This window comes from Dermacentor andersoni, chromosome 3 (genome assembly GCF_023375885.2).
Source record: "Dermacentor andersoni chromosome 3, qqDerAnde1_hic_scaffold, whole genome shotgun sequence".
In the NCBI taxonomy this organism is placed as follows: Eukaryota; Metazoa; Arthropoda; class Arachnida; order Ixodida; family Ixodidae; genus Dermacentor; species Dermacentor andersoni.
This window is the reverse complement of record NC_092816.1, coordinates 10971096-10989498: the sequence shown is the minus strand read 5'-3', so window position 1 is coordinate 10989498 and position 18403 is coordinate 10971096. Positions and strand designations below refer to the sequence as shown.

The following is an 18403-nucleotide window of genomic DNA, read 5'->3' as shown; positions in this document are numbered from 1 at the left end:
AATCGCGATGTCTCATTGCATTGCCGTTGCCGAAGTCATCTTCAAAAAAGTTCATAATGAACTTCGCAAATTGGGCCGTGAGGTCGAATCGGCTGCTTTTGCCGGCGTTTATGAAAATAAGCATGCCTTACAAGGCGAGCCAACTGAACTGTCCTCATCAACCGCAGCTACCGGCCGCTTCCCAGTTCTTGCGTGTTTTTAAACAAAGGTCACCTATCGCGGCCTTCTACTTGCTTTTCTCTACTTGGGCACTGGAGACACGTACGACACACCAACCCATTTGCGATCCATTTGGAGTTTATGAGTACAAACACATTCTCGCTTGAGGAATCGTCGTGCATTATTGAACAAAATTCGGGTGGCCGCGCATCACTACGACAGCGTGCCGGCGAGGAGGCAGAATGTCATTTCTGACTCCGCGTTTAGATTCACTGACTGCGGCCTGAGATGCCTTCTTACCACGGTAAGTGAAGCATCACGGAACCAAAGTTTTGCGATAGCCGGCGCACGGTGCAAAACAGTACGCGCGTAGAACCGACCTACACGCGACCATAACAGCCGTTAGATTTATTCGCAGGCGTACGTTCTGTGGAGCCTTGCCGACTCTTGCAGCGCATCCACTAACCTTCACTTCCCTGCGCTTCTCGCGCGCACAGATAAGACACGTTTGCAGTAGGGGGGATTCGTTCTTTAAGTCAAAGCAGCCGCTTCTTTCCCATCTTTCAGGATGAAGCGTCGGCTGGCAGGCGCACGGTGCCGAGGGCAGCAAAATGCACATATTCTGCGTAACGCTCTATCAGCACGTGTATTGAGGTACACCTGTGCAGGTGTGCATGCATGAACGTCAAATGCGTTCTGCTTAAAAGACTTCGTACTGTTGCGAATACTGCGAGGAACAAGCGACAGATAAGCAACATGTGTTTTAATATGCACAAAAGCAAGTTGTAACTGAACACGAACCATGCATTCATAACGTACGTACGTGCCGCAAATGCACCATATGCGCTGTCAAAAGCAGGAATTACTGACCTGCAAGGCGTTCATTGTACATATTCTGAAACGCATCGGTTTCGGCCTACGATGACACGTTAGCATGATTCCGCCAAAGAGGGCAAAATTTCCCGCGGATATTCCTTCGTCCGTCGCCATTGCCGTGGCGCGGTACATTGCGTACAGCGTTGCATGCGCGTTCATTTCACGAACTTTAGTTCCTCCTGTCCCACCTGGCCACAGCAACATCCGGGAGAGCACGGTCCAGATAACGCAGCGCAACAACACACGGAGACCAACGCAAGCCTGCCCGCACGGCGCCTTTGCCACGGTACGAAACCTACGGAGCTACACGTGTGAGCGCACAGTACCATAACAAAGCCGCCATTGTGCCCCGAAAGGTGTGGCGGCTACAGCAAAGAAATAAAAAAAAACAGCAAAAAGAAAGGAGAACCTATTACGTCATTTCCTCTACACTTTTCTCCTGCGCGCGGAGGGGTGAGGGCCTCTCCTCAGTTTCCGCCACTAGCCCTCGCCTTGCTTTCAAATTCAAGCTTCCCTTTCATCCATGTCACTTTTTCGGAGCCCGCCTCCTGAAGCATTGTTTTGTGAAAAAGGGGCGAGGGGGGGGGTCCCGTCAGAAAATTTCGGTGGAAAGGGGGTTCAACCCGCCCTGGTTACTCCAATGCTGCATAAGCATGTTTGTCAGACACTGGTCCGACTGAATCACACTGCATGGTATTGCAATAGCAGCTTATTTATTCTTTGATTACTATGATTAGTTGATTACATCGCTGATCACAGGCCATGGTTCTGATTTGATGCATGTTAAGGGAATACACACACATTGCAACAGCCTGCCATTGCAGCTTGACATTGTATGACTTAAGTTGTACATACTCGAAAGTGTCAGCTTTGTGAAACTGCATCTGCAACTTAGAAATTGAGCACCCAATGCATGGTACAGGTGCATCCTTGCATTTCACCCCCATCGAAATGCGGCCGCCGTGGCCGGGATTTGATCTGATGCCTTCGGGCTTAGCAGTGCTACACCACGACGGGTACCTAAAACTTCTAGTGTGCACTGTATTCATTCTGCACAGCACTTAGCTTCCTTCTCAGTGGAAGGCATGCTACAAGGCTTTCAAGACATGTACAAATTACCATCGCTGTGCCAGTATAGTGATGCCAGCATGGGGCCCTATAGACCGGCGTTTCCGCACCACCACCTGGACAGCCCATAGGCTTCAAAGTATTCCTTTGATTACAAAAATCTGCAGCTTAATTTGTATGTGTCTGTGCTTCTGTCATATATGGTTTGGCTTCTTCAGTGGCCGAGAATTTTTTGTACAGTCTATACTGAAAACTACCACAGACCACTGAAACTCCATACTTCTAAAGAGATACTAGAGGAAAATATTAAGATGGGCTAGATTGAAAGATTGGGCTTCTGTAACATATTAATGAATTTGTCATTTGTAACAAATAATTCAGTGGTGACTTAGCAGTAAATGCGAGAGAAATGTGTTAGCATCACGTCGCACCTCTTAGAGGTCCTGGATTCATGATTTAAAGCACACTTCACTGCATTGCAGAGTTGTTCAGGAGCTCACTCGACACACGCTTCTTTGAGGAGTCAAGTGCAACGGACGGGGGTCTGGAGCAGACCACCATCACTTGACCGTCAATTGCATTGTTATATATATATATACACACACACACACACACACACACACACACACACACACACACACACACACACACACACACACACACACACACACACACACACACACACACACACACACACACACACTTTTTTACACCTTGACACTCCTGATGCGAACGCATTGAAACAGCTCATGCAAGCAAGGACATAAAAATGACTGAATTTGCGGCTGTACCTTTTGTAGCGAGTGAGTATTGGCGGCGAGGAGTTACGGAGTCGCCATCTGTCGGAAGCGCCTCACTTGCGTAGTATGAGGGATCACGCGGCGCGCTCCTCATAGGTTTCGCTTACGGCGCTCAATAAAAACGCCACGCCGCAGCCCTCCTGGACATTTATGCAGGTACTTTCAAAACGAGGGAAGTTTTTGACTGTCAATATAATAACCTTGGGCAAACTGAAAGCACAGAATCGTTTACAGACGCTATCTCTTTACCGAATACGTACCGTACGTGAACGCCACTGCACGCGGTCGCCGCGATATCTTCCGAACCGGCTTCGTGCGTGAAAGGTAGGCAAACGCGAGAGTAAACTATGTGAAATATGTTTTTATAGTGGGCTGTCTGTATAACCAAACGGGACATAACAGAATGGAGCCTCAATCCAGCGATCGCACGGGTTCGCAGCGACCGATTGCGCGTCTGCATGCATGTCCGCGCACAATGTTTTGCTTTCGCTGTGAGCGCGTTCTCGCACAATGCCCAGAGCTTTTGGCCGCAGCATATGAGCATTTGACAGTACACTGGCAACCATTGTTGCGTGGACGCTATCAGAACTGTTCAAAAATAATTCCGTTATAGACTTCGATGCCTAGCTACGGCGACTGTGATGTGCCGTCGCGACGACTCAATCTTTTTTTGTCTTCTAAATTCTTGGACATTTCAATATTATTTCTCAAGTTGCGTCGCACTGTATGTTTATCCGTCTTCTCAGCGTGCGATTTCCCTCCGCTTGATTTTTGTAATCCAGTGCATTAATTCATAACACAAACATGACCATATGCCATGACTTTTTTTTAATGTGCGTCTTACCGCTCCCTTTCCGTTCCAGTGAACTTGCCAGTTTCTAGCATCAACAAGTTCATAGACCAAACCGTCATGACATTAGCCGGGCAGCGGGCGCGGGTGAGCGTCTCAGTGCGCGTTTTCTGCTACTCAGCGAACATCGCGCAGTCCCGGCGCCGTAGTAGAAATGTTCCTCGCGTCTGTGCTTGCTGCATACCCGAGTTGTAGCCGATGGCTGTCTGCCGGTTCTAAGTTTCGCCAGCCAAGCTTCACGCAACTCCTTGCCCGGTGGCTACGTGTGAATAAGGCTGACACCGGGCTCCATTGCGTGCGTCCGGCACTGAGCAGTAGCCTACCATACCTCATGCCTCCAAAGGCAGCCACCAACCTATTATAGTACTTTCAAATGTTTTCAAGCAGACACCCAAGGTGGTAAAGCCTCACCACTTAATCAGAACCGCGGCGCAGGTAGGACTTGAAACTTTCGTTTTCAGCTCGCTTCGGCGCTTCCACAGCAGCCGACGCGGCCGCTGTGGCCACGTGATCCCTCATGCCACGTCACGCCGACGGTGGCGCTAGTTTTTCCAGTGGTCGAGCTCGCCGCCAATAGTATGCCAACGTACTCAGGCCACAGGCAAAAAGAGAAAATTGGTGTGACGCCACCTGTTGTGGACTATGGCACCTTTCATATGTGACGTCAGCCTTCGTGATTCACAGAGAGTAGCTACTGCGTCCAGCCATTGCGAGCGGCATCGTTTTCTGTGTTTACAACCATGCCAAAGACACCATGCACCGAAGCGACAATCCATTGAGGAAGGAAAGCTAGACCAGCTAGACTACGACAATCCCTTCGCACAATCCGATTGCAGACGCTGTGATCGTATTCGGCATCCTAAAACCAAGGACAGTCACAAATCTGCGACCAAATAGAACATGTCCAGCCGCCAAGCAGTACATACGCTTCTCCTATAGAGCCAAATAAACAGTTATTACCTCTCTGCAATGCCTAGCACGTCACCGAGTGAGGACTGGCTTTTGTGCAACTAAATAAAATTACATAAAGGGTGGTCACGTGGAGATGTCGTCAACTCAATCGTTGGCGCGGGCGGTTCAAATTGTGCGCAGCAGCGGCACCTTCGGCGGAAATGTTCTACGCAACAAACTCATATATTGCCTCAAAGAAAACGATAATGGACTTCTAGACGAATATTCTAACTATCGATTTAGGTCGGCATTTATTTCGACGAATGATTATATTAGTGGTGTCCCAATATGAGAAACATGTACCATATATATCGCGACAAAAATTTCGTGTACATCTCTGGCCACGTTACGTAGAATAACGATCGAATAAACATAAATACACATTACATGCTAAAGCACCATAGCGGAGCACACGGATAAACAACGCGTGAAATAGCGTCAAAGTCGATCATTGCGCCAGCGCAATTCCAGCTCTGCAATCGGAGAAAAACCGAAAGACTAAGCATGTAGCCCTCCGGCAGACGTTTCGGCTTGTGAATTTAACCGAGCATATAAATACTTTTTAGCGAGCGAGCGCCGCATCTTTGAGGCACTATTTGTGTTCGTGCAGTGATAGCGCACGGCAAACCGCCTACATTTGTCAAGCCACTCGCACAGCCGCATTCACGAAAGTGTTCCTGGACTTGATGAGACCTTGCGTGCCTACGCGCAGGCGCCGCCTTCCCCTCACGCCCAGCGACCGCAACGCAGCAGGGCCGCAGCAGCGCAGCGCCACCAGCGTGGCTATCCGCGGCCGTGTAGCAGTGTGTGTCCGCCCCCGATATCCGTGTGTTGGTTTGGGCTGCTTATCGTTAGGGCCTGTGCGTCGTGCCTCGGGGAGCCCTGGCCACGACGTCGGAAGGTGCTCCGTGTGAACGGCCCACTGGCGCTGGAGCCTGGTCGGCCAGCACCCGCAGCTAGGAGCCGCGCCGCGGCGGCGGGCGCATGCGCTTGTCAATGGCGGCGGCTCGGGCTGCAGCGCCGCACGCAGCCCCTCGTAGAGGGTTGGCTGACGCCACGCTGGGCCGGCTAGGCGGCCACCTCTGACGCCTTCTCCGATGACTGCAAGCAGTGCCAGTATGGGGTGAGTGAGCCGCACCGTGGTCCCCCCGCCTCCCCACCTAAAGTAGAACCCCTTAACACCTCCACTTGCCGGCCGAGCCAAACGAAAAAGTTTAATGGGAAGCGTGACGATATTCTACGAAAGCGTGAAACATCAGCCAAGTCCCGCGTGTTATGGCAAAACTATCAGCTACTGTTATTGGAACACATCAAATTAGATGAAGCCGCAATGAGTCTACTTCGCAACATCTGCTTACGTATTCGCTTCAAGTACCAATATTGTGAAATTGCCTCAGGCATGTTTGCGTGTTTTTTTATCAAATTTCTTTTATCATTTGATCGCTACAGCAGGTACGTTGAACATTCTCCGTATTTATGACAAGCTGTATAGCCAGACAGCGGTCATCCAGACCTTCCAAAATGATGGCTTTATGCATACATTATGTTTGCATAAATCTTGAAAAGTATAACATCATAACTTGTAATAGACCTCTAAGTAAGCCGAGTAACAATGCTATCAGCGTTTATGCGATGGCGAAATGTTATTGATTTGTGCAAATAATGTACAAGATAATTAAGGGATCTGACCATATTTATAGCTTGCGATTGCTGCATGATCATAGGATTAGAAAATGATGCTTCAGAGCATTTGTATATACATAGCGTTTTGCACCATCAGAAAGTTGGTTCTAAACTTCAATCTTTCTAAAAGAAGAGTTGATACAAATTCTCTTAGTTTAACTTAAGCTATACATACCTGGTTGGTGACGTGAATCCGCTAGGTTCAGCAATGTAACTGTTTGGATTGCACAACATCGTTTCACAACTGCAGCTTATGTGTTGGTAATTTCACTGTTTGTGATATGGTTGGTGAGTCAGAACTCGTTTTTTCAACCTAACCTTGTGTTATTGTGTTTGCAGATATGGCACAGCAAAGGCCTGTATAAGCTAGGGCATATGCAGAGTTAATTTGGGGTTGAGTCACCAGGTATTTCAGCAAAACTAGCCTGAGCACTCCTAATGGACACACCTTGAGCATCTATCTGCCTGCATTAATTGCACAGTGTCGTGTGCATTAAACTGAGTAATTAATGAGCAAATTCTACTCTATTCCACACAACCACCTGACGTCAACTCTAAATGATTGCATCACAAATGCTAATTATGGACTTTTCTTCAGATTTGGAAACGGTACCTCTGTTGAGGCTTTCCTTGAATTTGTTTCCTTCTATCTAGGTTCCCTGCTATATACAAAGGGCAAGAATCTGCATTGGCTCTCGTGTTGCCCCTATTTTAAGTGATACCTGCCTTAGTAATGTTGACCGTGCACTGAAAGATAGCATGCAAGAGCTAGCAATCAATATTTCTCTATGTTGATGAATATTTTTTATAGATAGTAATAGCCAAGATTCACTATTGGTTGAAAAGGAGGGCCTCAGCTTGAAGTCCACGTCTAAGCGCATGAATGAAAGCTGCATCCAGTTAGACTTGTCGTTGATGTTCTCCCCCAGTCATGTGTGTTGGAAGCATGCGGCAAAGTCAGTGAAGTCACTGTTAAATTTTACCTCTGGTCACACCAAGCTAGTAAAAGACGCCATAGCGTTGTAGTGTTTCCACTCTGTGATGAAAAAATTGTGTCCTCATGTGCTGGATGACAGCCTCAATGCACAGGCTAAGAAACTGAGGGAGGCTGGTTTTTCCAAAGAAAGGCTTTCTTCCGCTGAGGAAAAGCTCAGATGGGACGTTAAGAAGGGCAACAGGAGCGCAGACCAACCTGCTCACCCAGAAGAGTGTAGGAAAATAGCTGTTCTTCCTTACGTCCATGGATTGACCCACTGCCTACAAAAGGTGGCCTCTCCATGTGATGTTCAGGTCTTAATTTCTGCCCCCAACAACATGGGTATGCTTTGTGCAGAAGACACCCGGTGAATCTCGAGCAAGTCGAAGGTTCAGAAGGGTGGCTATCGGGTGAGGCACGTAAACAGTTGCGTCATGCTGCACTTCAGTGGTGTAGGCCAAGCTAGCTCGCACTTCTCACACAACTGTCATGATTGTGGATGTGTTTCTGGGTTTGTCAACACCACCATATTGTATAGTCAAAGGGGGCATAGGCAATGGGATCACAATTGTAGAAGCAGCTTGGATGCGCAAACAGTTGGTAGCATGCGTTGCGCAGTCTCGCCTTGTATTCTAAAGAACTTTAGTACTAAAAACGTGTTGATATGCTTCTTTTATAGTGAAGCTGTTATCCTCTCGTTGGTCAGCATTTTTCGTGTCCACATCTGTGTGAAAAAATGTGGGCCGATCCCTGAGGTAGTGCATTATCGGGCCGACCCACAACGGAGGTGAAGCAGGCTTCAAGCACTTGGCAAAGAAGTGAAAAGTGCATACATTCTTTAAAATCACGCACACAACATAATACAGAGCAGCATTTGTTTCAATAAAGAGCAAGCCCAAAACAAGCATCCGAACCATGTAATTAATAAGGTGCTCCTGATACAGTGCGGAGCACGTAGCATTCCCCGCATGCATTTCCCAGTGAAGATTACTGTTGCACAAGCTGCCGTGGTGACGGCAGCTTGTGATGTAGGCAATGACGTCACTAGCTTTTCGTATATAATATAAACAGTCTAGCAACTGATTTTATTGTTGTTGCTGCACCGCTATGGGTAGACAACGCATAGTTAGGACTCCCAAAGAGCAGTGTGAATATGAGGAGCAGCAATGGGAAAAAGAAATGGCAATACCACCAGCAGTGGCGTGCTGTCAAAAGTGGCATTACTCCCATTACTACCATTACTCTAAATTACCATTACTACATTTACCCTAAAGCAATAAAGCATTGCTTACTCTCCGCAGCAGTTGTGGTAGTTTTGAACAGCTTTGAAGGACATCCACTTTTGTTGGGCCAGGATCGCTAGTCAATTTTTTTTTATACCGGTCTTTCTGCGCGCACTCCAGGATGTATGCATATTGCATGAATTTGGCATTAATGTTCCAGTTGGAAGTCAGTGCTCGTCCTGTTGTTTTCTTTCCTCTGTGTTTTGTCTGTTGTGCTGTCATATACCAATGAGCAAATTAGGAAGTGTTAGTTGATTGAACAGTCTGTTGGCTTGCAACACAATTTCTTGCACTCACTGCTGCAAATAGCATGTTGCTAAAAAGTGATAAAGATTATTTGCAACAACATGCGATAGCATGTTGCCAAGAAAATCATCTTTATCACCTTTTTTGAGAACCACTTTAAGACTCAAATCTTTGCATAACACTCACTATATGGCAAATCAGTTCTGCAAAAGCCCACAAGGTGCAGGAAAGTTCATGAAAGGGAAAAATTCACATCCACCCGACTGTAGTACAAAGTTACAAAGCAAACTCATACGGTTTTCTCAGAAAGCTTTGGAGTTGAAGAAAAATAATGGACCAGTACGAAATTTTTTACTGCAAAGCTTTCTTTCTGAAAAACCTGTATGGGTTTCCTTTGCAGCTTCGTGCTAAAGTCAGGTCGAGGCCAATATTTCCATTTCAACACTGTCTAGTGTACAAGAGGAACAAACATTGTGGCAGTGTTGCAGTAGGTAGCTTATTTTATTGCGTGTGTGTGTAATTTGACTCCTGCAAGAGTTATGTTGGGAACAGGGATGTATAAGTGAAATTCGCAGTGAAAGTTACCATCATTAGCTAGCTCACTGCCTCAGGTATTCACCAGTGTGTGCTTGTCATTGGAATTTAGAGCAAGCATGTGTACAAAGTACAACATAATAGTTTATTAGTGGCTGAAAAGGTAGTGGACAGTAGTAGAATTATGATTTTATGTAGCACTATGAATTAATTTTGAGTATAGCATGTTGAATTATGTTTTCATTTACATGGCACAACCATGGTACAACTTCCTTGTTTGACTAGTTGTGTATATGTTGTAGTGGAGCCTGGTTTCCTTAAATAGTGTCTTATGGTTACACTGAGTGGTTCTCAGTGGTTGTCATGTTAGTGACCAGTTGGCAACAGAACTGTGTTAAAGCCTATGTTATGTTAATGAGCCTCATGAGGTTCTGACAAGTATAAGTTTGTTGTCTGTAATGCTCAGTGGCTAGGTGTAGGTCACCATGTGGGCATCGATAGGAGACTGCTCTTTGGAGGAATAAGGGCAGGGCAAGCCCTGCCACATGATCACTCTTGTTGAATTGGGGCCTTGGGTGGGAGCTGCTTCTATATTATGACATCCTCATCAGTGCCTCTTGTGCCGCAGTAAGTGGCTGCCACTAGCACAGTTGAAACCCCACTTTGCCTGGGCTGCATTTTGGTTTCATTTTAATGGTGCACTTACCGCATGGCTCCATAAAGTTGTTTATGCAATTAATTGCCACTTTTCATAAGAAGTTATAGCATAGTTGACAAACTTGTTGCTGTATTTTTTTTCCTTCATAACTTTGTCAATATTCACATTCCTGCAGAAATAATGGAGAATAGGCCAAAATAAGATTTACATTTGCAGGCAGCTTTAATACAGTTCTAATAAGCTCAACAATATACAGGTACACTACCTCAGTGTTTACGCCTGTTTGTGTCCTTGAAGGTATCAGGCATTGGTGCATATCAACAGTCCACAAGACCACTTCTTCTCTTTTGTAAGAAACTCGGTATGTGACTGCATGGTACTATGTAGCAAACAAGTGTCTAGTTTTTCTCTTGCTATGTTTTACTGCATGCAGTTACTGGTTCATACAATACTGCTTGATCCCCTTGCTCTCCTGACTGTTATTGAAAACAAAGCACCACTCCCCTTTAGTGCACTAATTATCAGTATGAAAAGTATGGTTAACCATTTCATTGTCACTGACGTACCGGTACATTTTTGTGTTTCTGTCTCGCTGTGTCAGTGATGTCAGATACGAATGTGAGGACCATACCAGGAGAACATTTGCTATTATCCATGTCATTTTTGCTCCTCTGCATAACCAAAAATAAACTGTTGGGTTAATTTTATGATATCAGAGGGGGAAAAGGACGACGCTGGAGATATGTGTCACCTCCGAAAAAAAAAAAAAAAGACACTAAAAGGGTTATTCAATACTATGTTACCGTTAGAGATATGTGCTGCATCAACTTGGATATCCACATTGTGTGATATGCCCACCTGCTATGGTCTCGATGAAGAGACTGGGTTTGCTAGAAATAATATAAATACTTATTACCCTCCACAGAATTGCTATGTGTTCGAAATTTTAAAGCATGTCTATAGTAGTCTTATAAATTTTGTGTGGGAGGATCACAGCTGCACAGTTAAAGAATGGGAACATTATTAAAACATATGGTCTTATAATTGTAGGTAACTTGAATACTCTGCGTACAAAATCAGTAAATGTTATCCATGAAATGCACAATATCAAAGCAAAGTGAAGGGAATTAACAATTTAAAGTAAAATAAAGAAAAGGTTGTGATGGAAGTACATGTTGATGTAACATTTGATGAATCAAATGTTCCTAGCCGAGTTGGTAATGTTTTGCAAGAGCAAATTTGACGGCTTTGTGGCACTCTAGGTAAACAAAAATACACCCGATTAAGATGTGTGAGCCTTGTGGATGAAGGGTTGGTAATGCTATAATGTGGCAGGCATTGCAGTATTAAAAGATTGTGGTCTGATAGCACACCATGATTTTTAGCATTTTAAAATATCACTGCTTGCATGCACTGTTCAGTACTCTGATAAGTTGTACGTTTCAGAGCAAATATACTGATCATACAGCATCTCACCTGTATAAAAAGTGGTTGATATGGCAGAGCCTTATTGTGCATAACTCAAATCAGTTTTAATGTTGTGCAGTAAGCTTCAGAATAAATATCAAATCAAATTAATCTTTATTCCATCTCCCAAGAGGAAATAGTGATGACATAACTGATGTAGCTGCGGACACAAGGATTGGTAAACTCCCAAAGGTGTTTCTCAGCTTGTGTAAAATTGGCACATTTTCTCACTTACTTGCTGCATGTGTAAATTCCAGTTGAGATTACTGTCAAATATTGCAGAGAAAAGTTTGGTGTATTGAGCCAAAAGAAGGGGCAAATTGTTCATGAATAGATCCAAATTTAACTTAAGGCATTTGCTTTTTCTAGTTTTCCCTTGTTTTTTTATAATTCCTATCACTCTGGAAGACGTGGCTTTTTGACGGTGATACTGCACACAGTGAAAAGTCTCTCATTCTGGCTCTTCTATAACATGTCTACTCTGGCTATGGACCCTGAAACACTTTTCGAACATAGTAAGGAACTTGACGTAATCGTTCTGCAGAAACCTGCAAGGTGGAGAGAGTAATTAATAAAGGGAAAATTGGTTTACTTTGTAGCCTTTGCCTTTGTGCCTTTGCTTCGAGTTGTTGACAATTTCAACTTTGCCCTGCCATATGCTAGCTGCCTGGTTAGCTCAGATGGCAGAGCAGCTGCCCCGGAAAGGCGGTGGTCTTGGGTTTGAGTCCGGACCAGGACAAATTTTAATTTATCTGCGAGGCGTTTCTTTCGAGGAACCCACATGGGTTTCCTTTGTAGCAATTGCTACGATTTGGTGGATGTCTCATTTTCTCTTTATTAATTACCTCTCTCCCCCTTGCGGGTTTCCGCAGAACTGTTACGTCAAACTCTTGCTTTTGCTTCGAGTTGTTGACAAGTTCGACTTCGCCGTGCCACCTGCTAGCCACCTGGTTAGCTCGGATGGTAGAACGGCTACCCCGGAAAGGCGGTGGTCCCAGGTTCGGGTCCCTGACCAGGACGAATTTTTTTCCAACTGTGAGGCTTTTCTTTCGAGGAACCTGTATGGGCTTCCTTTGTAGCAATTGCTACGAATAGGTGGACGTCTCATTTTCCCTTTAGTAGTAAGGAACTGTTGCCAATCTTTCGTAGAGGTTGCTGTGAACATGCAAGCCAAATATTACTGTTCTGCATGCACAAAGGAAATTACAGTCTCCCGTCAAACACGTAAAATTCACTTGCTCTCGCTTCTGCACTGTCATCATGCAGCGTCATCGAAAGCAGCTGGACCCACGAACACTATTGGCTGATTTCGTGATCGTGAGAGCATTCTCAGTAATACAACATTGCAACTTTTGAGTTAATTAAGTCAAATATATATCTGTGCGATCTCAACAAGACGGGAAAGTCATGTCATCTTTGCACTGTGCATAGCTGCGTCTGGTGTGCATGGCGTCCGAGATGGCAGCAGCATGCTACACAAGGAGGTTAAAGAAAAACTGCTAGAGTGGAGGGAGCTCCCGTCAAGTTGAGCTGCTGAATAATCTTGCTGGAGGCAAAAGCTCACTGCAGCTTAATGGGTTTCGGGTCGTCGTATGTCGCCATGCGCGGTGCTGTGTGGATCCCAAAATGTGCTAGCGTGCTCGAGTGTTTTTAGAATAGTTGACGTACAAGCAGTGGACATGTTAGCGTTATCCTTCTCGTTTAAATAAAGTTGCAGGTTAGCATTGCCTTGCTCTAGAATAAACGAAAATTTTATATATATAGGCTAAAAGGAAACAGCCGCCACCAAATTTCTGGGACCGTGCATGCAATGAAGATGCTAAAGCAGCACCTGATGATAATGAAGAGAATAATGAATACTTGTGTTTGTTGCATGTACTGCTATTTCTCATGCTACATTTTCCGTTCTTAATTAAGTTTTGTTCCGACAGCTTTCATGATTGGTCAATTTCTACGCTGCATTAAAAAAGGTGAATAAACGTTAATTATTGCACGATTTTTTTCTTTTTTTTTTTTTACTTTTCGGCAGCAGCATATTGATGCTGATAATGGAAAAATGCCCCAGTACTCGGATATCTCTGATCCGGAGGCTTGCAATATGGCTTGCCTCATAGACAGTGTAGCATTAGAACCTGAAAATCGGTTTAAGCAATTAAAAACCGTTAAAAAAGTCAGCGAACAGTGCTGCGAAGCTCTATACAGGCCGCTTCTTGCCCCCCTTAAGATGGGCGCCACCAGCTTCACCGGAGCCCATAGGCCGGTATAGGCGACTTCCCCTCCAGCAGTTTTTCTTTAACCTTCTTGGTGCTACATAGCTAATATACCGCAGGCACCACCGAATGATGCAACGACCCCTTTCACCGCCTCAACACTCAACTTTTAACTGGGGCTTTGATTTCTTGACTTCTCCACTATGTATCTTCCAGCACTCTACGCAGACGAAAAGAGAGAGAAAGCTGGGCATCAGTGTCATAACTCCACTTATAGTTAAAGGATTCGAAAAACTTTGCAGCATGAGATTTGTCAGACAACCCCCTTTAATAGTGAGACCATTCTATGATTAGTTAAATGCTTCAGGGCCACTCTACTGGCCATGACTTTTATTGTAACTGCTTTCTTTACCCTCCGTGTTGATTATTTTTCTAAACAGTACAACTGTAGATGCCTCACTCTATGTAGAGAGGCAAAGCTTTGCTCATTTTTCCAGGATGTCGTCTAATGAGTGCATGAGCTTACTCGTACCTGGACAACCATTATATGACTCCTTCAATTCCACATACATTGCTTTTATTTATTCAGTTACCTCACGAGCTCTTGAAGTATTGCAGGAAGAGAGAAATACTAGGAGCAACAAAAATGGAATAAAAAGAAATTTTGCAGTGCTAGTGGGTAAAGACAAAAGAACACGTAACTAACGTAAGTATAAAAACAAAACAAAAAAGAAAAGTGACTCGCCATTCCAGCCCTGTGAAAGTGGATGTCCAACGAAGCTCCTGCAAAACTATCACTACAACTGCTTAGGGGGGTATGCAGTGCTTTATTTAATAGTTCGGATGCTTGTTTTGCGCTTGTACGTTATTAAAACATATGCTGTTCTGTGTGTTGTATGGGTGATTTCAATGAATGTATGTGCTGTTCGCTTCACTTTGCTGAGCACGTGCAGCTTCTGCCTTAAGGGCGTATGGATGGATGGATGGATACAACTTTCTTGTACGTCCGGCAAGGTTTAACGCGACCCGGGCTCGGGTCTCCCACGGAGGAACGTCAAGGCCCTGCCTCAACGCCGCCTCACGGGCTTGCTGGACTGCCCACATCTGGATTCCGAGGTCTGAGCTGCGCAGAGCGGCGGCCCACCTCGACGACAGGGTCTCCGGAGTAACTGCCATCCCTCCTATAACTACATTGCACTCCCACAGCATGTGTTTGAGTGTTGCTGGTCCTTCCTGGCACAATTTGCACGTGTCGTCCTGATGCTTACCTGGGAAGATACGTTTGAGACGGAATGGATTAGGGAACGTGTTTGTCTGGAGTTGTCGCCAGGCGACGGCCTGCCTCCTGTTCAATTTGGGACTCGGCGGTGGGTATATCCTTCTGGCGTTCAAATATGCACTGGTGATGTCGTTGTATTTGGTGAGCCTGTCCCGTTCTGCTCGAGAAGCGTTCGCTATCGTGCGAGAGGTGTTGCCCTGTTCGGCGCGGCGGGTCATGTCTCGCGCCGTCCGGTGCGCCGTCTCGTTTAGGTTCGGGAACGCGTCGCCTTCCGTGGTGATGTGCGCGGGGAACCATATGATCCTCGAGCTCGCGGTTTTGGATCTGCCCGCTTTGGCCAGAATGGACAGGGCTTCCTTGGAAATTCGACCTTTGGCATAATTCTTTACTGCCGTTTGCGAGTCACTTAGTATGACTTCGCATTCCTGTTCTGTGAGGGCCAGCGCAATCGCTACTTCCTCCGCTATTTCCGAGTGTTTGGTGTATACACTGCATGTTGTTCTGATTTTTGACTCTGCGTCTATGACTACGGCGGCGTATGAGCCATTGCTTTTTTTTTCTTGCTTACAAGGGTATGAGCTCTTGCATTTTTGCTTGCTTAGTATGAGGGTATGAGCCATAGCTGATCATGACAGACGTTTGTTTTGAGCTTGTTCTTTACTAAAATGTATGCTGTTCTGTACATTGTATTTGTGATTCCAATTAATGTATGCACTCTTAGCTTCACTTTGCTGAGTGCTTGTAGCCTCTGCATTATGGCAGGGATGAGCCTTTCCATTTTTGCTTGCTTAGGGGGGAGGTATGAGCCATTGCTGATGATAATTTTTGTTCACGGACGGACACGAAAAATAAAATGCGGACTACCGAGAGGCTAACAGCTTCGCTGTAGTATATATAGCCACGCCAGGGATAACTTAGATGCAGTGTGGTTAATGGTGACGCATGAACCAAATAATATACTTAAGCGTGCTTTGAAGGATGCAGGTTTGTAAATGTCAACTATGTCGTCTCGTAGGTAATTCCAATGCTGAATGGCACATGGCAAAGCGGATGAATTGAATGAAATGGTTCAGCCAAAGGTACGTTGGAAACTAAGATGGAGTATGCAGACTCGAGGTGTACGAGGTGGATGAGTGCATGCTGTGGATTACTTTGTGAAATAGGCAAAGCAATGCTGTGATTCAAGTGGTGAGAGGGGCAAGGATAACTTAATGCTAGTCTCGCTAGAGTCACGGTGATCATCTTGGGCAATGAAGCGGGCGCTGCGGTTTTTAACTGACTCGGGACTCGCTATTAGGTAAGCTTGATGAGGTGACCAGATAGAGGCTGCAAATTCGAGTTGAGACCTAACAAATCTCTGATAGGTGAGCTGTCTGGTGATGGCAGAAACACCATGAAGATTATGTTTAAGATACCCAAGCATACATGAGGCTTTAGCAGTTATATTTTCAACCTGTGCGGACCATGACACATTAGGTGCAAGGAAAAAGCCAAGGTATTGTAAGAGCTGGTGCGTGTAACAGGGCTAATATCTAGCGAGTAATCAAATGCGGAAAACGTCTTTTTGCATGTGGATGTTATTAGTTTTATCAGTGTTTAGGGTCATTTGCCCAGAAGAGCGCCAGTTAGTAATACAGTCAAGGTCACATTGAAGAGCAATACGAACAAAGAGTGAGCAGATTAGGCCATAAACTGCATAGCCGTCTGTGAACAAGTGTATGTATGATGTTATTTCAGATGGCAATCAATTATATAAATTGGAAAAATTAATGGTCTGAGGACACTTCACAGTGGTATGACAGATATTACACTGCCAATACTAGAGGTGTAGTTGTCGACAACAGTTAATTAGTTACACAATGACAATAAGTTTATTATTCAGGATACTGTTAGGGAATCATTGTTTAAGCATGAAATTTTAGCTAGGAGATGGCAGTCAGTGATGCGATTGAAGGCCTTGGCAAAATTGCAGAGTGAACTGATAATAAACAGAGGGAACTGGCATATAACAGAGGAAACTGGTCGGAAGCTACAGCTCTGGTAAGCAAGTGCTGTGTTCTAGACTATTCATTTTAGAAAAAAAAACTAGGTGTGCAGACACTGACACAAAAAATGTTCTGATAAAACACGCTCTGTTTTCCTTTTTTGTGTCTGTCTGCATGCCTAACTTTTTTCGAACATGAACCCCTACTAGCTAGCTCAACTTCTTGTTCTTCAATATACAGTCAAATGTCCTTACAATGAAGTGCTCGGGACTTTAAAGATTCTTCGTTATACAGGTAACTTCGTTGTAAAGATTGTGCACCATACCGCTCACAATAGAGCGCAGGCTAAGCATTGTCAAGAAGAGATAACCGTGATTTGACATAAATTCGAAAGATACTTAGTGAAATAAGTTGAAATTCTTCTTTTTTTCTTTTTTTCTTTTTGTTGACACTTCTCATCTCATGATATTGGTGACTATACAGCCAAACTTATTGCACTGAGGTAAACAACATGCACAGTGGCAAAACGATGGAGTGAAGCAAGGTAAAGCTGCAGGTCGTTGAAGGTTGCTGTTGCCTTCCGTGCTGTGAAAATTCTTGGTTCATTTACAGCCTCTTCACCATTGTTGACTTTGGTGCCCTTTCCATCTTAGGTGGTTTTGAAGATGTTGTCAGTCGTCATTTACAATTACATAACAACATTGTCATCAACTGCAACATACTCATCAGGTGTTGCACTGGCTGCTCTGTTACAACATGCAGGGTACGAGTTGAGCGATTCCTAGTGCACTGCAGCTGGACTGTAAAGGCCAGCTTATAGTCGAACGTAGCGTTGACGCGCGTGCCCGCTCGGCACGGCGATGCCATGCCAGCGAAAGTGCAGCACTCTGTAGTCCAACGCGAGGCACGGCTGACATATCCAGTGTCCATTAGCATTCCCCAGCTGGCGCGAGTTGCGACATGGTGCTATTCCAGTACATTATGACACTGCATTTTGCACCAGCCTGGTTACCCAGGCTGCCCTGCATCCGTGTCTCGCCACTGGTGGCGGTGCATTCCCCTGCACATTGCAGCAAGCTTGCAGTTTCTTATCATGCTGAAACTCCTCGCTTCATATAAAATGCGCATGCGTCTAGCGGTGCGGCGCACACGTTGCGCTATAGAGGGGTCGGCTTTTGTGCCACCATAACTTTAAGAACCTGGTGTCCCCCAACCTCCGCCGACGCTGGCTGAAGTGCTTGCTGTGTGTGACTTAACACTCGCCGACGGCGGCATGCATGTCAAGCATATCGCTAGCACCCCGTCGTTAGTGCTGGTGCAGAGCACAACTCAGTGACATCTGTGGCAGGCAGTAGTGGCACCAGCCGCATGGTGTTCA

General features: G+C 45.3%; 1 protein-coding gene across 5 annotated transcripts in view; it reads left to right on the top strand.

Moving 5' to 3' along the window:
- The first annotated feature begins 5249 nt into the window (after positions 1–5249).
- The window catches only part of homer (protein), an 81821-nt gene continuing 68667 nt past the window's right edge, over positions 5250–18403 (top strand). For 2 of the 5 annotated variants that reach the window (XM_055065641.2, XM_055065638.2), the window contains exon 1: positions 5255–5827. In XM_055065641.2, the coding sequence (XP_054921616.1) occupies positions 5802–5827 (26 nt within the window). In that variant the 5' untranslated portion in view covers positions 5255–5801. Of the gene's footprint in view, positions 5828–16055; positions 16120–18403 lie in introns of all 5 variants that reach the window. The other 3 variants (XM_055065639.2, XM_055065640.2, XM_050169766.3) reach the window with 3 other exon arrangements.